This window comes from Galleria mellonella, unplaced genomic scaffold (assembly GCF_026898425.1).
Source record: "Galleria mellonella isolate WM207_F2 unplaced genomic scaffold, CSIRO_AGI_GalMel_v1 utg6618, whole genome shotgun sequence".
Classification (NCBI taxonomy): Eukaryota; Metazoa; Arthropoda; class Insecta; order Lepidoptera; family Pyralidae; genus Galleria; species Galleria mellonella.
Window position 1 is genome coordinate 54,974 of NW_026442140.1, and position 15,863 is coordinate 70,836.

The window sequence follows — 15,863 nt, forward strand, 5'->3', positions numbered from 1 at the left end:
ATTTTTTGTATGTTTATCTGTTTGTTTATTGGCTAAATTAAAAAACTACTCAACTGATTTTAAAAGTTCTTTCACCTGTATAAAGTTACATTTACAACGAATATGCTAGGATATATATCTTATTATAATGTAATAACTATCTTATAACTAATATAATTAATTTAAGTGTATTCTAGTTTCGAGACTAAGGGTCCCGGATGATTCTGAAACTAGTCGAGTTATCTCGACTAAAATGTATCTAAATTAAAAAAAAAATTAGAGATCCTTACGATAGTTACAATAATGTAATCCAAGGTATCATAATTTTCTTATTTAAGCTAATATAAATTATTAATACAATATAAGCGCGGCGGGTACTAGTACCCGTTTTGTGGACTGCCATCTATCAGCGGGGCGGGTATTTGTACCCATTTGGAAAGTACTTACGTTAAAGTGGGGTACAGTACTACTCGTTGGTTGACTTATGAAATATAAGTAGATGTTTGTTTTAAAATTCTCATAGTTCGAGGCGCTATAAATTTTCAACGCGAAGTTACGAGCTTCCCTCGCTAATTTCGCCCGCTACGCAATATCGTCAGGGCTATTAGACAGCCCGCTTAAAATGTGTTAATTTCACTATCTATCTACCCGTGCGAAGCCGGGTCGGATCGTTAGTTTTATTACAATATCACTGAGTATCACATGCATTATTCGTATTGGCAAATTATTTGATTTATCTCTATTATTTCCTTATCATTAAAGCGAACTCTGTGAAGGATTATCGGTAAAAGCTAAGCACTCGAGTTCTCAATATATTTGAATTTATATCAATTGTTTTGCTACCGTGACGTGTGCAGTGGTTTTGTTTTTATTCTGATTATATACAGAGGTTTGTTTGACTGCGTTTCAAGTTTCACTGCAGTGTAAGCAATAATGAGCTGATCTAACGTCTTTGGTATGCCTCGAATTTAGATTAGAGTTTCGAATAATTACGTTACTATTCGGGATACAAATCTCTATCCAGATGTGTTCATTTTAGAACTGGCAAGAAAAAAAAATATTTTAGCTTATTTTTGTCAGTAGAAAAATAGAGGCGTACAAACGTAACTAAATTAATATGATTAATCTTATTATTGTACTACATTTTAATTTAATAACTCTGAATCAATGTGCATTTTAGTCGACAAAGCTCGATTAGTTTCGGAACCACTCGGGATTCATAACCATAAGCGCCTATAACGTGAGTGCGAATCTCATTTAAAAATGAATTGAACACTCCAATAGTATACAAGATACTTTATAATTTGAATTAAGAACTAAGAATTAGTTATTTAAAAATAGCATTTACTCTGCTACAGCCAGTATTTTTTAAGGAACTTAAAAATAGCGGCTTCAGTTATCGCAATATTAATATGGAAACAGTAGTAGTTAGAGAGATTAAACTGTGTCGATAGAATTAAATAATTAATAAAATTTTAATCGTATATAATAGTTAAACAATAAATACAGATGAATAAATAGTCTCCTCTTTTGGAAGATATTTAAATATATTGCCTCTGTCATTGTTTTAGAACGTAACGCCCAATTTCCTCTCGCCTACAACTACCACTTGTTTTATGGTTATTGCATTCCGACTGAGCATTAGATTTTATTCTACCCGTATACCTTATCTATAGCATTATGCGACGAAATAATTCCCTATTGCTATTACTCTGTGAGTATTTTTATTTTATTATTATACTGTAGGAGAATTTCTACGTCGTCTAATTTTTAAGCGGTTTACAAAAGAAAGCGATTTTAAATTTTTTGTAGCTAAGTTGAACTACTTTTACTACACGTAAAGTATTTTTTGTATATTACTCTATCAATTCTAAATCGATTTTAGTATTTTATTTTAAAATTTTAGTGTCATATTAATTTATTACGATTGAAATCGCCGTTTTTTTCGTAAAGCAGAAAATTGCCTGAAATTGCAAAACACAATTATAAAAATGTTACTCCTCGTTCTAAATTCAAATATTTTATTTCTTCGAACTATTTAACTACACAATTTGTCCTTTCTCAGTGTGTTTTTCTACGATTTGAACAACTTTTTTGCTCAGAAAAATTTATTTACTGCGTACGTATGTATTTCTCATGCACCGCTGCGTTATCTTTATGCCGTTTCCATACTTTAGTTAAAAGTGGTTCGAGTTGTCTCGTTTGATATTTATCAAATTCTATACTAATCTTGTATGACTTCTGTACAACAGTGTTTGATTATTATATCAGTGCCTTAGATTATACAGATAGAGTGTCTCCATACAAATGCTTCAAGAAAAACGGATCAACTTTTTCATAAAATTTTGCGTGATAAATAGTTACGAGTGATTCTTTTATAACTTCTATATTTATTTCGTCTTATAAATTCTGCACTTTTTAATGCGTAAACACTCATTATATTTATTAAATAATACATCAAGATACTTTTTTTGTGTAAGTATATAAAACACTGACAAAAAAACGAGTCAGCTAATTTGACAATTAGCTGATAAAAAGTTGCCCCTTTTTGGATAATAATATAATTTATTTGCTGAAAAACACGGTATACAGATGGTAATATGTTAGGAACAGGCGTGTTTTGCCAAAACAATGGCATGCAAAATTTTAATATTTATTGTTAACTTCTTTTCAAATACTATTAACAAAATATTATTTATGTGCTTATAAAGTGGAATTACTGGGGGAAAAGGATTGTTAGCAGTGGAGTTTGATATTGCCAGCAATATGCCCTATCAGGTCGACCTCCACGTGGTTCCCCCTGGAAACCACCGTGAACAATTCTTGTTGAATTCGTCACGATGGGCTAACTGGCCTGCTTCATCCTCATCTAACATCACTCACTGGTGCCCCGCCGGTATATACCGATAGCACGGGTGGGGTTACCATTCCATTATCATCCATTAAAAAAAAGTGGATTTATTTTCTAGTCCAACAAGTCCTTAAATTGAGTAATAACATATGTCCAAAAGACATTTGTGCATTACAATTGCCATTTGGAGACTCGGTGCTCTATCTTTATAATCTAAGATAGAGACATCGTTATCATATCGGCCGGTAACTCTCTGCTGTTGAACATAAACCTCCTTCTTGGAGGGGTTTACCAGTACTTACTAACTACACTTGGCAGACGGGTTGGCTGGGCTTTATATATGTTTTAAGAGGGACGCTGCTGCCCCTTCCTCGACCATTAAGTTTTAGTCGCTTCTTAAGACATTCACTGGAAAAGAAGGGTTTTTATTGATGGGTGAAAATGGTATGGTAACCCCGCTTGCACTAACGGGATGCGCTGGCGGAGCACCGGTGAAGGGTGATAGATGAGAATGAAAACAGGCCAGTTAGCCCATCATGATGAATTCATCAGGAATTAACCATGATAGTTTCTAAGGGGAACCGCGAGGAGGTCGACCTGGTTGGGTATATTGCTAGCAATGGGATTCTCAGTCTCCATCACTAACAATCCTTTTCCCTCCGGAAAGGAAGGGTTGGCCCATTCTATGCTAGAGCTACATGGCAATTGTTGGTACAGCACTCGTGCTCTGTAGCTGTCTGCTAACGACATTCTTTTCTACTGTATTGAGTTGGCTGGAAGAGATCTCTTATTCCAAAAAGTTTAAAAATTTACAAGTGCAATAAAGGCTATAGATATAGGTATAGATAGAGTGTCTCTATACAAATGTTTCGCCAATACATTTGTACGGGGATATCTTATTATCCTTGTGTGCGTGAATAGAGTTATTATTATTATTGAGAAATGGGCTATGTTTGGGCATGGTGATTAGAGCAGTGGTTAACAACCAGTGGTCCGCAGAAGCTAAAATATGGTCCGTGAATGATTTTAAATTTAACGGGCGGTTAGCCGTTGGTTGCGGTTCAATGAGTTATTTCTTCTAATGTAATTTTCTATTGAGTTTTTAATCACAGTTTCAATTTGATTACTACAGTGTATTTTTATTATATCTACATATTGGTCCCTGCTAACGAGAATAATATAAAAATGGTTCCTAACCAAGAAAAGGGTGGGAACCCCTGCTTTAGAGACTACAATATGGGGTTTTTCAAAAAGAATATATTAAGTTTTTTTTTCAGGTTCGGTGGCGAACATGTGACACGTGACTGTGTACTATCATCAGTCGGGCTGTATGCTTATTTGCCACCTTTGTGGTATAAAAAAAATAAAGGTGCTGTTTATTTCTATAGCCGACAGCTACTTACCAATTTATATTATGTGGGCTGTTAAAATAAATTAGTAATCGAGATGTATTGATCAGCTATTGGCATAGAGTGGAAAAGAAAAACAGGGAAAATAAACAAAATAATTATTACAGTGTTTATAACGATAACAATGGGTTCCGACTACGTAAACAAATCGCACACGAAGCCATGGAAAGTAAGATTCTACCCTAAAAAGTCAGTGTTCAGGAAAGCTGACCACATCGACAAAGGGTGTACTGTGTTTATCAAGGATTGCCCCCAGTCGTACAAGTAAGATCTATTTTGTTATTTGACTTTGTATGCATATTTTTATTTTGTTGTATTAATCTTTTATTAGCTTTCAACTACGACTTTATCCCCGTGAAAACGCTTTGGCAAAAATATGTTTACTGACCGAGTTTTATATTTAATAAAATGTAAATTTATATAAACTCATTTGTTGATTTACGTATGAATGAAAAGCATCTATTTATCTTTTATTATATCTTCCTCCATCCGAGTAAATTTATTCTATAGTACCTCAATACCAAATTTCATAGTGACTCTCAAGTCGTTAAGAGGTAACAAAGAAATAAACAAACGAACTCTCTTTCATTTTTTTTTATTAGTAGTAATCGACTGTCCGGCTATCAGTGGAGTGGGAAGGTCGAATTTTTCTAACGTTATTGGAAATACAATTCTTTGGGGAAAATGTACAATTACACTAATAATGAAGTTAATAATTTCTATTTCATAAAAATTATAACAAAAAACGAAGTTTGCCATTTTTTATACATACAAAAGAACAAATTGGCTGGTGATTAATACATAGATGATATTTTGAACAATGGGAAATTACAAAATGTAATTTCCTGTCGTTGGAAATGTTAATTCATATATATTAAATACTTAAGTCGCCATAAAAACTTTAATCACCATATTGGTCCCGGTATAGAATAGCCCACTCCTTATCCCGTGGGCGTCGTAAGAGGCGACTAAGGAAGGGCGAGGGATGGACAGCAGCGATCCTCTTAAAATATCTCCAAAATCTAACTGCGGTTGCCAATCCGCCTGCCAAGCGTGACAACTATAAGCAAAACCCTCCAAGGGAGACGCTTATGTTCAGCAGTGGACAGTTAAAGGTTGAAATGATTGAAGATGAAATATAAATCGCGAAAATTATAAAAAAAAAAATGATAAATTAAATCTATTTTTGAATAGTGCATTTAAATAAATACACATAAAGTTAACAGAGATTTAAAAGGGTAACTGTTGAGTTTTTTACGAACTTTTCATAATAAATAATAACTTTCCGAACCCTGCATTCATAAAAAAATTACAATTTTAAAGTGTTTGTAAACAATTCTATTTAAATAAAGATGATTTGAATTTGAATCTGAACTACGTTTTTGTATAATAAAAATTTATTTAAATCACGATCGGTTATGTAGTCGTAGATTACTCCATCACAAAAACATATTGATTATATCGTCATAGTCGTAGAATACTGACGGATCTGACAAATATTATATATATATATAAATATTATATATTATATATCCGTCAGTATTCTACGACTATGACGATATCTACTCTCCTATATCACGGAAAAGGAAAATTTTAATAGTAAAGTTTTTCACCAGAACCCAACAGATTATAGCTATTGTTTTATATATTACTAGTTATATCTCATGACTCCGCCTGCGTGTATCAGTGCATAAAGCATCCTATGTTCTAAGTTAGGATATAATCTACTCGTGTACCAAATTTCGTTCAAATCCGTTTAGTAGTTTTTGCGTAAAGGAATAACAAATATCCATCCATTCATCCAGCATTACAAATTTTCGCTTTAATATTCATTTGAAATTTAATAATAGAGTTTTTCATTATTTTGGCATTATTACAAAGTACTAAATCAAACTATATCACTATTCATGGAATGTAGAATATATTTATATTCCTTCGGTAATGCAAAAGTTAGTAAGAACATACATCCTATTTTATAGACAGAATTTGGTCTGCGCAAGACATTACGACGGACAATTTAAAACTTTCAACAATTACTGTGAAATGGAGTTCGAGAATTGCAATAGTTGGAGACGTGAGTACACAACTTTATATCATTCAAAAACAATAAACCATACATTATACAATTTTGTTCGAAACATGAATTTTATATTCGAAAATTTAAAAATAACTGGCGACGTCCGTAACTGTTAAAAAAAAATAAGACATCAGAATTATAATTTGAAAATGGAACGTATTTTCGTTAGATTTTTTTGTCTTTATTTATACCACGACCTGTCTCCTTGCTGGGACAATAAATAGTATGTTAGACGTTTACTTTAATAGCGTGCTCAGTATGCGACCTATGTCGCATCCGAATTTATTTAATCGTTTCTTGGGGCATTTTGCGTTTCAGTCTGCGAGTTGTGTATTACATGTTGTTCATAAGGTCTCTTGCTAATTTGTTAGTGTGTTTTGTTATCCTCTTCTTGTAAGATTGTGTGTTGTAGTATTTGCTATCTAATAATTCTATTTTTTAGATCATGATCTAGTTGCTTGTTTGTGACAAACCAAGGAGCATTGGTCATTATTATTAGCATTTTATTGTGGAACCTTTGTAAAATCTCGACATTGAAGTAAGACGCTGTTCTTCAGAGTTCGATTCTATAGGTCCAGATAGGTTTTAGTATAGTCTTGTACAAAAGGAGTTTATTACTCATTGTTGTGATTGGATGCCTAATAACCAGTAAAGCTTAAGTATTTGTAAACACAATTGTATGCGTTTGGTTATTATATGTTTTTGCCAGATAAGTCGTCTATCCAGGCACAGATATTACATAGTTGGATTGAGGGATTTCTAAGTTGTTAAGCTTCACTGGGGGGCAAACACCTTTTTTTAGTGTGAACATGACATTGACTGATTTAGATTCATTAGCTCTTATTCTCTACTTTTTTAGCCAGGATGAAATATTATCTAAATCGGTGTGCAGGATCTGCGTCGCATTTGTTGGATCTTCGTGGGATACTTATATAGCTGTATCATTTGTAAATGTTCCAGTGGTGATATTTTTTGAAGTATGTAGGTCAGACGTGTAGATTAGATAAAGTATTGGCCCTAGTACGCTACCTTGTGGGACACCTGCATTAAAATTTATTAAATATTGTAGTTTATAAATTTTGTAACATATATGATTTTCTTATGAAAATAGTAGTTTTCTTTATTCAGATCCATTATGATGTACAATTTTTTTTATACCACTGCAGTGGCAAACAAGCATACGGCCCATCTGATGGTAAGTGGTTACCGTTGCCATTTTGAACATCGATTTAACAATGCATTAATATCAAACATCATAAATTAATATTAAATGGACGTCCATATAGTATTAATTTTGTTAGATCATTCTCTAGCTTTATACATTTTCCTGTAAACATTAAAATATTAATTTATTATTTAAATTTCTTGCAAGTTCAACACCTCTCCACAAGATGGCGTTAAATGTATTTTTACACATATGACGAACCGTTACAAGATGTACTATAAGCTTGTTTGCTACATTCGTGGTATAAAAAAGAGATACTAGATGTTTCTTTATTTTGTAAATAATTTTAATTACCTAATCAACGTTTTTTTTTAGAATGGAGTATGATCAGGCGAGATCGATGCTGAAGTTTGGTATCACTATCTTATTTCTTACAATTTTAGTTATTATGACAAATATATGGTTATATTTTTATTAATACATTTTACTATTATTTACTAAAGTTAAGAAATGTAATGTGAGTATCATTTGCATTCTAAAAGGATTCTGTACCTTCGCATACAATAAAAAAAATTGCTTTATATTAAAGTAAAATTATTTTCGACTCATTGTAACAGATATTTCAGAACCACGATAATTCACGAGGTCTATCTGATAAGATACACAGTTACAAATGGGGCCGCTAATCCTCGTTACAATCCCGTTCCCCAGTTCTGAACGTTTACTTGTCCGTACTGCAATATTAATCAAGTATTTCGTCTATAAATCAGGTAACATCGGGCTGTTAATTGCTTTGGAGGCGTGTCTGTAACGTTGTTTATTTTCATACATACATAGATATAATAAAACAGGAACAACAATGTTATCTTAGATTATATAGATAGAGTGTCTGCATACAAATGCTTCGAGAAAAGCCGGTCAAGTTTTCCATACAATTTGCGTGATTAACAGTTATAGGTGATTCCTTTATAACTTCTATATTTATTTTGTCTTATAATTTTTGCATATTTATAATCCGTAAAAACTTATTTTATTTATTCAATAATTAAATATAGATACGTCAAGATAAATTGTGTGCGTAAGTAAATAGAACACCGATAAAAAACAAGCCGGCTAATTTGAAAATTAGCTGACAAAAAGTTGACCCGGCTCAATGCTGTATCTATATAATCTAAGATACATAATTATACTAATATATATATATATATATATATATATATATATATATATATATATATATATATATATATATATATATATATATTATATCTGGCCTTCATACGCTTTCTGTTTTTACCTAATGGTTAGCTGGTAGAGAATGCCATTATGCTCGCCATTTGTACAAAATTTTATTGTGCAATAAAGAATAAATAAATAAATAAAATAAAATAAATATAATGTTATTACTATACTATATAAATTTTGTACATCATATTATAATATGAAATATTTATGAAGATACTTGAGTGTCTGTTACTGAATCCTAGTTCATTATTATCATCATATCAACGGTTAACTGCCCACTGCTGGACATAGGCCTCCATCATAACGGGAGTTTTGTCATTAGTTGCCACGCTTGGCAGCAGAGTTGACAATCGCAGTTAGCCTTTGGTGATGTTTTAAGAAGTTCTTGACCATTAAGTTCCCCTAGTCACCTCTTACGACATTTACGCGAAAGAAGTGGGTGGCACCAGATGGCAATCCAGGGCCTGTAGACAAGTGGCAAACGAATTCGTCGATGGAAACGACATCGCTAGCGAGTCCGTGAGTTGGAGTGAGTCAACGGCGTTGCTATCTTATTCGTTCTCACGGACTTGCTAGCGATGTCAATTCCGTCGACGAATTCGCTTGCCGTTTATCAAGAAGGCCCTGGTTTACTTTACATTAATTTTATTTTAGTAATTATTATTCTAGGGGGAATGATAGCCCCGCCGGCGCTATCGGTAGACACTGGCGGGGCACCAGTGAGGGATGATTGGTGAGGATGGACAACCCCTTAACTTCAGGAACGACGAACAATCCAATTCCTTTTCATTACTAACAATCCTTTTCCTCCAGATTATCCTAGTTGAGTACATGCTAAACACGAGAGATGATGGGGGGAAAGGGATTGTTAGTGATGGAGACTGACAATCCCATTGCTAGCAATATACCCAACCAGGTCGACCACCTCGCGGTTCCCCCTGGAAACTATCATGGTTGATTCCTGATGAATTCATCATGATGGGCTAACTGGCCTGTTTTAATTCTCATCTATCACTCTTCACTAGTGCTTCGCCAGCGTATCTCCTTAGCGCAGGCGGAGTTACCATTACATTTTCACCCATCAAAAAAAAAACACGAGAGATGCTCAATATAATACGCCGATATGGATGTATTGGTCCGCGAGAAGTTTGTTAAATTCGGCAGATTATATTGTCGAACAAACATTGTCATGATTCGTTTAAGGTAGGCTTTTTAAAAGTCCGTTAATTTCAAAGACGAGAAAAAAAAAATTGAATAATACGTACATCTTCTTACAATTTTTTTTTCTTTGAAATAAATGGAACCTTAAATCTAAATTTCTGAATTTACATTATTCGTTTAATGGATTTTATAAAATAAAAATACTTGATAAATAAAAGTTCTTTTTAGTTGTGCTATAATAATAATGAAGCGCGCAAAGCCGCGTGAATAAGTAGTGCTTCATAAAATATCGGCCATAAATATCTATTGCTTTGTTTTTGTTTTGTTTTCACAACAAACTATAAAACTTACAAGTCCGCAATGCTTCAGTTTGAAGTTATGTGAGATCTCAGGGTCTTGAATTTTAGGATTTTATTGAGTATATTTTATCATAACTTTGTAATGACAAAATGTGTGAAGTCAACCTTTGTAATATTACCATATGACTTTATTGTATTATATATACATTTTAGAAATAAATTTTATTCATTCATTTATTCATAAAGAATATGTGATTTTTTGTAGAGAGAACTATTGCTAAGTTTTATTTATATACTAATTAGTTTTATTTATTTCATTATCAGAGGGATGGGCAGCAACATCCTTCTTAAAACATGTCTAAAAGTCTATCTGCGGTTACTTACCCGTCTACCAAGCGTAGCAACTACTGGAAAAATTCCCCTTATAGGGAAGTCTTATGTCCAGCAGTGGATAGTTAATGGCTAAAATAATAACAATAATAGTTTTATTCCGCATCTAAACCCACGTGAATTAGTACATAAAGTATCCTATGTGCTGTGTTAGAATTTTATCTACCTGTATATTAAATATCAGTCATTTCAGATAGTATTTATATGAGTGAAACTGAAGGTAACGTACAATAAATAAATAATTTTATTGCTCAAAGTAGATACACGTATCATATAGATATGTTATTGAGATAAGCCAAGATATACAGCATTTCTTCCTTCTGGTATCTTATTTCTTCTCAATTTATGTATTCCTAGTACATTATAAGTGGCATAATGTATCACTCAGGTAACGCCAATAATCTGTTTAGAGGTAAAGAAGTTTATGTTATTCTTATTATATAAAGCAATATTTGTTGTGTTCAGAAATGCATTTGTCAACCAACAATAATGGCGGCTCGAATTGGTCGCCGCCATTTTTATTCTATAGTACAGTTAGCATCAAAATTCGATAAATACGTACAAATTTCTAAATTCTATTTTCCCAATAAAAAAAATTGTTAACGTCGAAATGTCCGTAATAAAATCAAATATAAAAATATATTTTAAAGTAATACTCCACCACTGAAATTAAATATATGTGTCAAATTAGGAGATTTTCATTCATTCTACTTATTAAGGTGCACGTGACACTCTTCGTGTTGCAGGCATTCCATAGGCTACAATGACAGTTTACGATCAGACTCCGTGGTATAAAAAAAATATTTAAAAATACCTTCCCAATACTATCAACATCATATCAGTCTTTAACTGTCCATTGCTAAACATAAGCCTCTCCTAGGGGCGGGGGGGGGGGGGGGGGGGTTTGCTAGTAGATATTTTAAGATGAACGCTGCTACCCATCCCTCGCCCTCCCTTAGTCACCTCTTACGACATCCACGGGAAAGGCCACCCCTTGGCTTATTCAATGACGGGACCACACTTCTCTCATACAATATTGTCATACATGGGGGGAATAAATTGTTAGTAATCCGGTTTTACCAGCTCCATTACTAGCAATATATCCTATCAGGGCGACCTCCACACGGTTCTACCTGAAAACCATCGTGGTTTATTCTGGAGGAATTTATCACGATGGGCTATTTGACCTGCTTTCATTCTCACCTATTATCCCTCACTGGTGCCATGCCGGTGTATACCGATAGCGTAGGCGGGGTACTATTTCATTATCATCCCACAAAAAAAAATAGTATAATACGTAAATACAATCATACATACAATTACTAATCATACAGGGAAAGGTAAGGGTTTTCTTTATATATTTTTTTTTATATTATTTTAAAAATAAATTTAAATATAGTTGTAATGTTTCTAAAACGCGAAAATATTAGTAGTGAGTACTTACGATCACTTTGTTTACAGTTGTCGTACTCCATCTCGCATAAATTCCGGAACACTTTCTTTTCATTCTTATCGCTGATAGCACAGAGTGGATTTTCGCTTGAAATGTAAATTACTTTATTATTAAGTTTTCTTTCGAATATAAAAGTTGAGTGAATAGAATTTAAACGAGGGAGTTTCGCTTATACTTGAATGGGCCAGATATAGGCAATCTTAAATTAAGATGTTTTGTCCAATTTTGAAAAAAAAACGAAATGAAGTATTTAGACCTATATCGGCTATAACTCTTTATTTATTTTAATAAATAGTAAAAATATCCGTAACTGGCGAGCATGTACGAAAAGATTGATGAATATGGAGGAAGCGAAAGAGGTCTGTTTGAACCGAAATATTTATATTTTAGAAAAGGGATTGTTAGCAATATGCTCTATTAGGTCGACTTCCACGTGGTTCCTCGTGGAAACCATCGTGAACAATTCTTGTTGAATTCGTCACGATGGGCTAACTGATCTGCATCAGCCTCAACTATCATCTTTCACTAGTGTCCCGCCGGTGTATACCATGGTGGGGTTACCATTCCTTTATCACCCGTTAAAAAACAATGAAGAGCTTCAAGCTGAACTATTATATCATTAGTCATGAATATCTATTATGTATTGTTATTTATATATGTATTGTATGTGATTTATGTATGTATAACTTTTGTAAGTATATTATTCTATATGTTTGTTCATTTATCTTAAAATGTATTAAAGGTGTTATCCTCTCTATGTTTAGCGTAACGGTTGACTAACAGAGAATGTCATCAGGCGTTAAGTCTGCTCTGTACACATATTTTAATGTATGCAAAAGTTGTAAATAAATCGATGTATTTGACGTTTCCTTATTTCTGCCTGCCCTAAGAGACAGACGTGACAGATATGTATGTATGTAAACAGTATTCTCAGTGTATTCAGACGATTTGAATTTATTTATTTAAATATACAACACCAGCGGGTCTACCATGAAATGAAATTCCGAAATTTCGGACTCAATTTCATGTTTTTGTTTATACCAAAATCGGACTAATAAATTGAGTTTAATATTACATTCGTCATACATTCTATCATAAAAGTCCAAAGGAACAATATTTTAACATTTTTAATATTTCTAAACAGCATGTATTATGTAATTTTAATATCAAATTTGTTTTTCGTTTAGCTCCGAAATTTCGGAAAACATTTCGTGGTAGGCCCTCAGCTTCGTACCCGTTACTTTGTATGCGTAGATTTCTGATGTAGGAAAAATAGTAAAATCACTTCTGGATCACACTTTACTTTAAGTAAAACATACACCAGTTTTTAAATTAGACCTTCAGGAATATAAATGTGAAAACCGTATCCAATTTGATGTGGTAATTTTTACGTGATGCTGGAACAAACATACAGACAGAAATACAGATATTTTTTTTAATTCTATTACCCTTAATAAGACTCAAGCGTGGCAACTACTGGCAAAACTCTCCTTACGGCGGAGGCCTATGTTCATCAGTGTACAGTTAATGGCTGACATCATAATAACAACAATAAAGTAGAAATAAAATAAAATACAACATTATATTTACTTCATTTCATAATGATGATGATCATGTATTCAAAACATACCCGGCCATTGGAATACTTAAGCAATTTCTGAATTCCTGCTTCAGTTGTGCTGATACTAATATTTTATTGTAGATACAAGATGCAGTTACTGGATTAAAAGAGAAACAATTACTAATTTAAGTACAATTAATTTTGATATTATTGGACGTGATGGAATTTTCTTTTTTATGAAATGGTAACCCCACTTTATACTTAATTACTTAATATTACTATATATGGTATATTGGCAAAAATATTGGTAATGGACAAAGCATATTTGCTAGCAATGGTACTAACAATAAACTCTTAAAACTTAGCGATAAAAATGGTAACACCTCCTGCGCTATCAGTTTACGCTGGCGAGGTATCAGTGAGTTTTTTAATGAATGATAATGGAACGGCAACCCTGCCTGCGCCAACGGTATACGTTAGCAGGGCACCAGTGAGGGATGATAGGTGAGAATGAAAAGGCAGGTCAGTTAGCTCGATGTGATGGATACACCTAGATTTCAGCACGATGGCTTCCAGGGGGGGACCATGTAGAGCTCGATCTGACAGGGTATATTGCTATCAATGGGCACTGGTAGTCCGTATTACTAACAATCCCTCCCCCTCCCCGTAACAGTGAGAATTTATAAATAGATTTTATAAATATTTAGTAAATAGAGGTCAACTTGATAGGATATATTGCTAGCAATAGGGCTGTTACATCCTAATATATGTTAACAATCCCTTTTTCTCGGTACTGAGATATCGCCTCCAAATTTAGTTATATCAAGTGGTGGAAGGAATTGTTATTAAAGGGACTAGTATAACTTGCATAAATAGAGATAAACAAAGTATTACATGAGACTAAAAATAAATAACTATAAACGTAAATAAACAATACTCTTTGCCCTAATACAATTATAGTATAAATTGAATGCAAAATATTTAATGAGAAATTGTATTTAATTGTGCTATGAGAAATTAAAGGGTATTTTATTTTATTTTTATGCATCAGACGAAGTATTGATAAATTTACAACTTACCAAGAATAATAATATTGTACTTTATTATATGCACATTTGAATTAAATTTTCTATAGAATTTATTCATATTTTATATCAATTATTAATTCAATTACATACTCGTAAATAAGTGTATTTATTAACGAATTTTTATTTGAATACAATTAATATTATCGTATATTTTTAAATGACAATAAAAGAACTCATTTCAAAGTTTACGAACTGTTAAATTAAAATTGCGCCATTAACCCTTCGAATCGTCATCGAGAAAGAATTTAAGATGCGAACAATCGTAAAAATACACTTCGAAAATGCCAGATTTCCAAATGTTAAACAAAATTAATCCCTTCCCAAAAGTTTAATGGGAAAGAATTTAAAATTAGAATTTGTTATATTTTTAAATTTCTCTGATACCTAACCTGAAAATGTATTTTAAAAATAAAAATAAACAACTACATATTATAAGTTATGTACTAACAAACATACTTTAGAGAGTAGGCTATTAAAATTGTGTTATGCATAAGTTCCGGCTGTGAAATGAGCTCCTGCCGAGGCTTTTTTCTAGAGACTACAGCATGGGGTTTTTCGAAACACATTTATTAAGGTTTCTTCAAGGTTAGCAACGTGTACTTGATATTTCTGGCGTTGTAGGCGTCCATGGGCTATAATGGCTGTTTACTATCAGACGAGTAATATGTTTGTCACTTTGGTATAAAAAAAATCACATCACAATAACTTTACAATTATCCAAACTATACTCTTTATTCGACTTGGTTATTTTTTGACTTGTCTCAATCTATTTATGGGTTTCTCATAATATTATTATCAAACTTTGGTATTTATGATTTAAATTGACAATGCTACAATTTATGGACGTCACTTTACTTCAAGAATTGTTGTTTATATTGCTTTTAATAGTACCCTATTTATTTCTTTCTTTAACGGGTTTTTTTTTATACAACTTAGAATGGCAAACAAGCTGACGGCCCACCTGATGGAAAGTGGTAACCGTCGCCTATAGACGTTGCCATTCCTGAGGACTCAGGTATTATTCCTCTGTACCCTGTAAATTCACGCCATATCCCACCCTTCAAACTGAAACACAGCCATGCAAACACAACTGCTTCACGGTTGAAACACGAATGGGACAAAGGTACCCAAGCAAACGATTTTTGTACAAAGTCTTCCTTAAGTTCGACACGTATATCAACAACT

The 15,863-nt window shown here is 32.9% G+C and overlaps 1 protein-coding gene and 1 long non-coding RNA gene across 2 annotated transcripts; one reads left to right on the forward strand and one right to left on the reverse strand.

Annotated features, from left to right (window-relative positions):
* Positions 1 to 1,631: 1,631 nt before the first annotated feature.
* On the forward strand, positions 1,632 to 8,167 carry LOC128202026 (uncharacterized). The gene is made up of 5 exons (XM_052900823.1): positions 1,632 to 1,693; positions 4,347 to 4,503; positions 6,219 to 6,313; positions 7,145 to 7,293; positions 8,099 to 8,167. Exons 1-5 carry the CDS (start codon positions 1,660 to 1,662, stop codon positions 8,165 to 8,167), a joined length of 504 nt encoding a protein of 167 aa, XP_052756783.1. The 5' UTR covers positions 1,632 to 1,659.
* A 2,694-nt stretch (positions 8,168 to 10,861) lies between these two features.
* LOC128202024 (uncharacterized) lies at positions 10,862 to 13,742 on the reverse strand. Its single transcript, XR_008253561.1, has 3 exons — positions 13,660 to 13,742; positions 12,021 to 12,115; positions 10,862 to 10,978 (listed from the first exon to the last, which is right to left on the reverse strand). It is a non-coding gene; the product is annotated as an uncharacterized LOC128202024 (long non-coding RNA).
* Between the last annotated feature and the right edge of the window lie 2,121 nt (positions 13,743 to 15,863).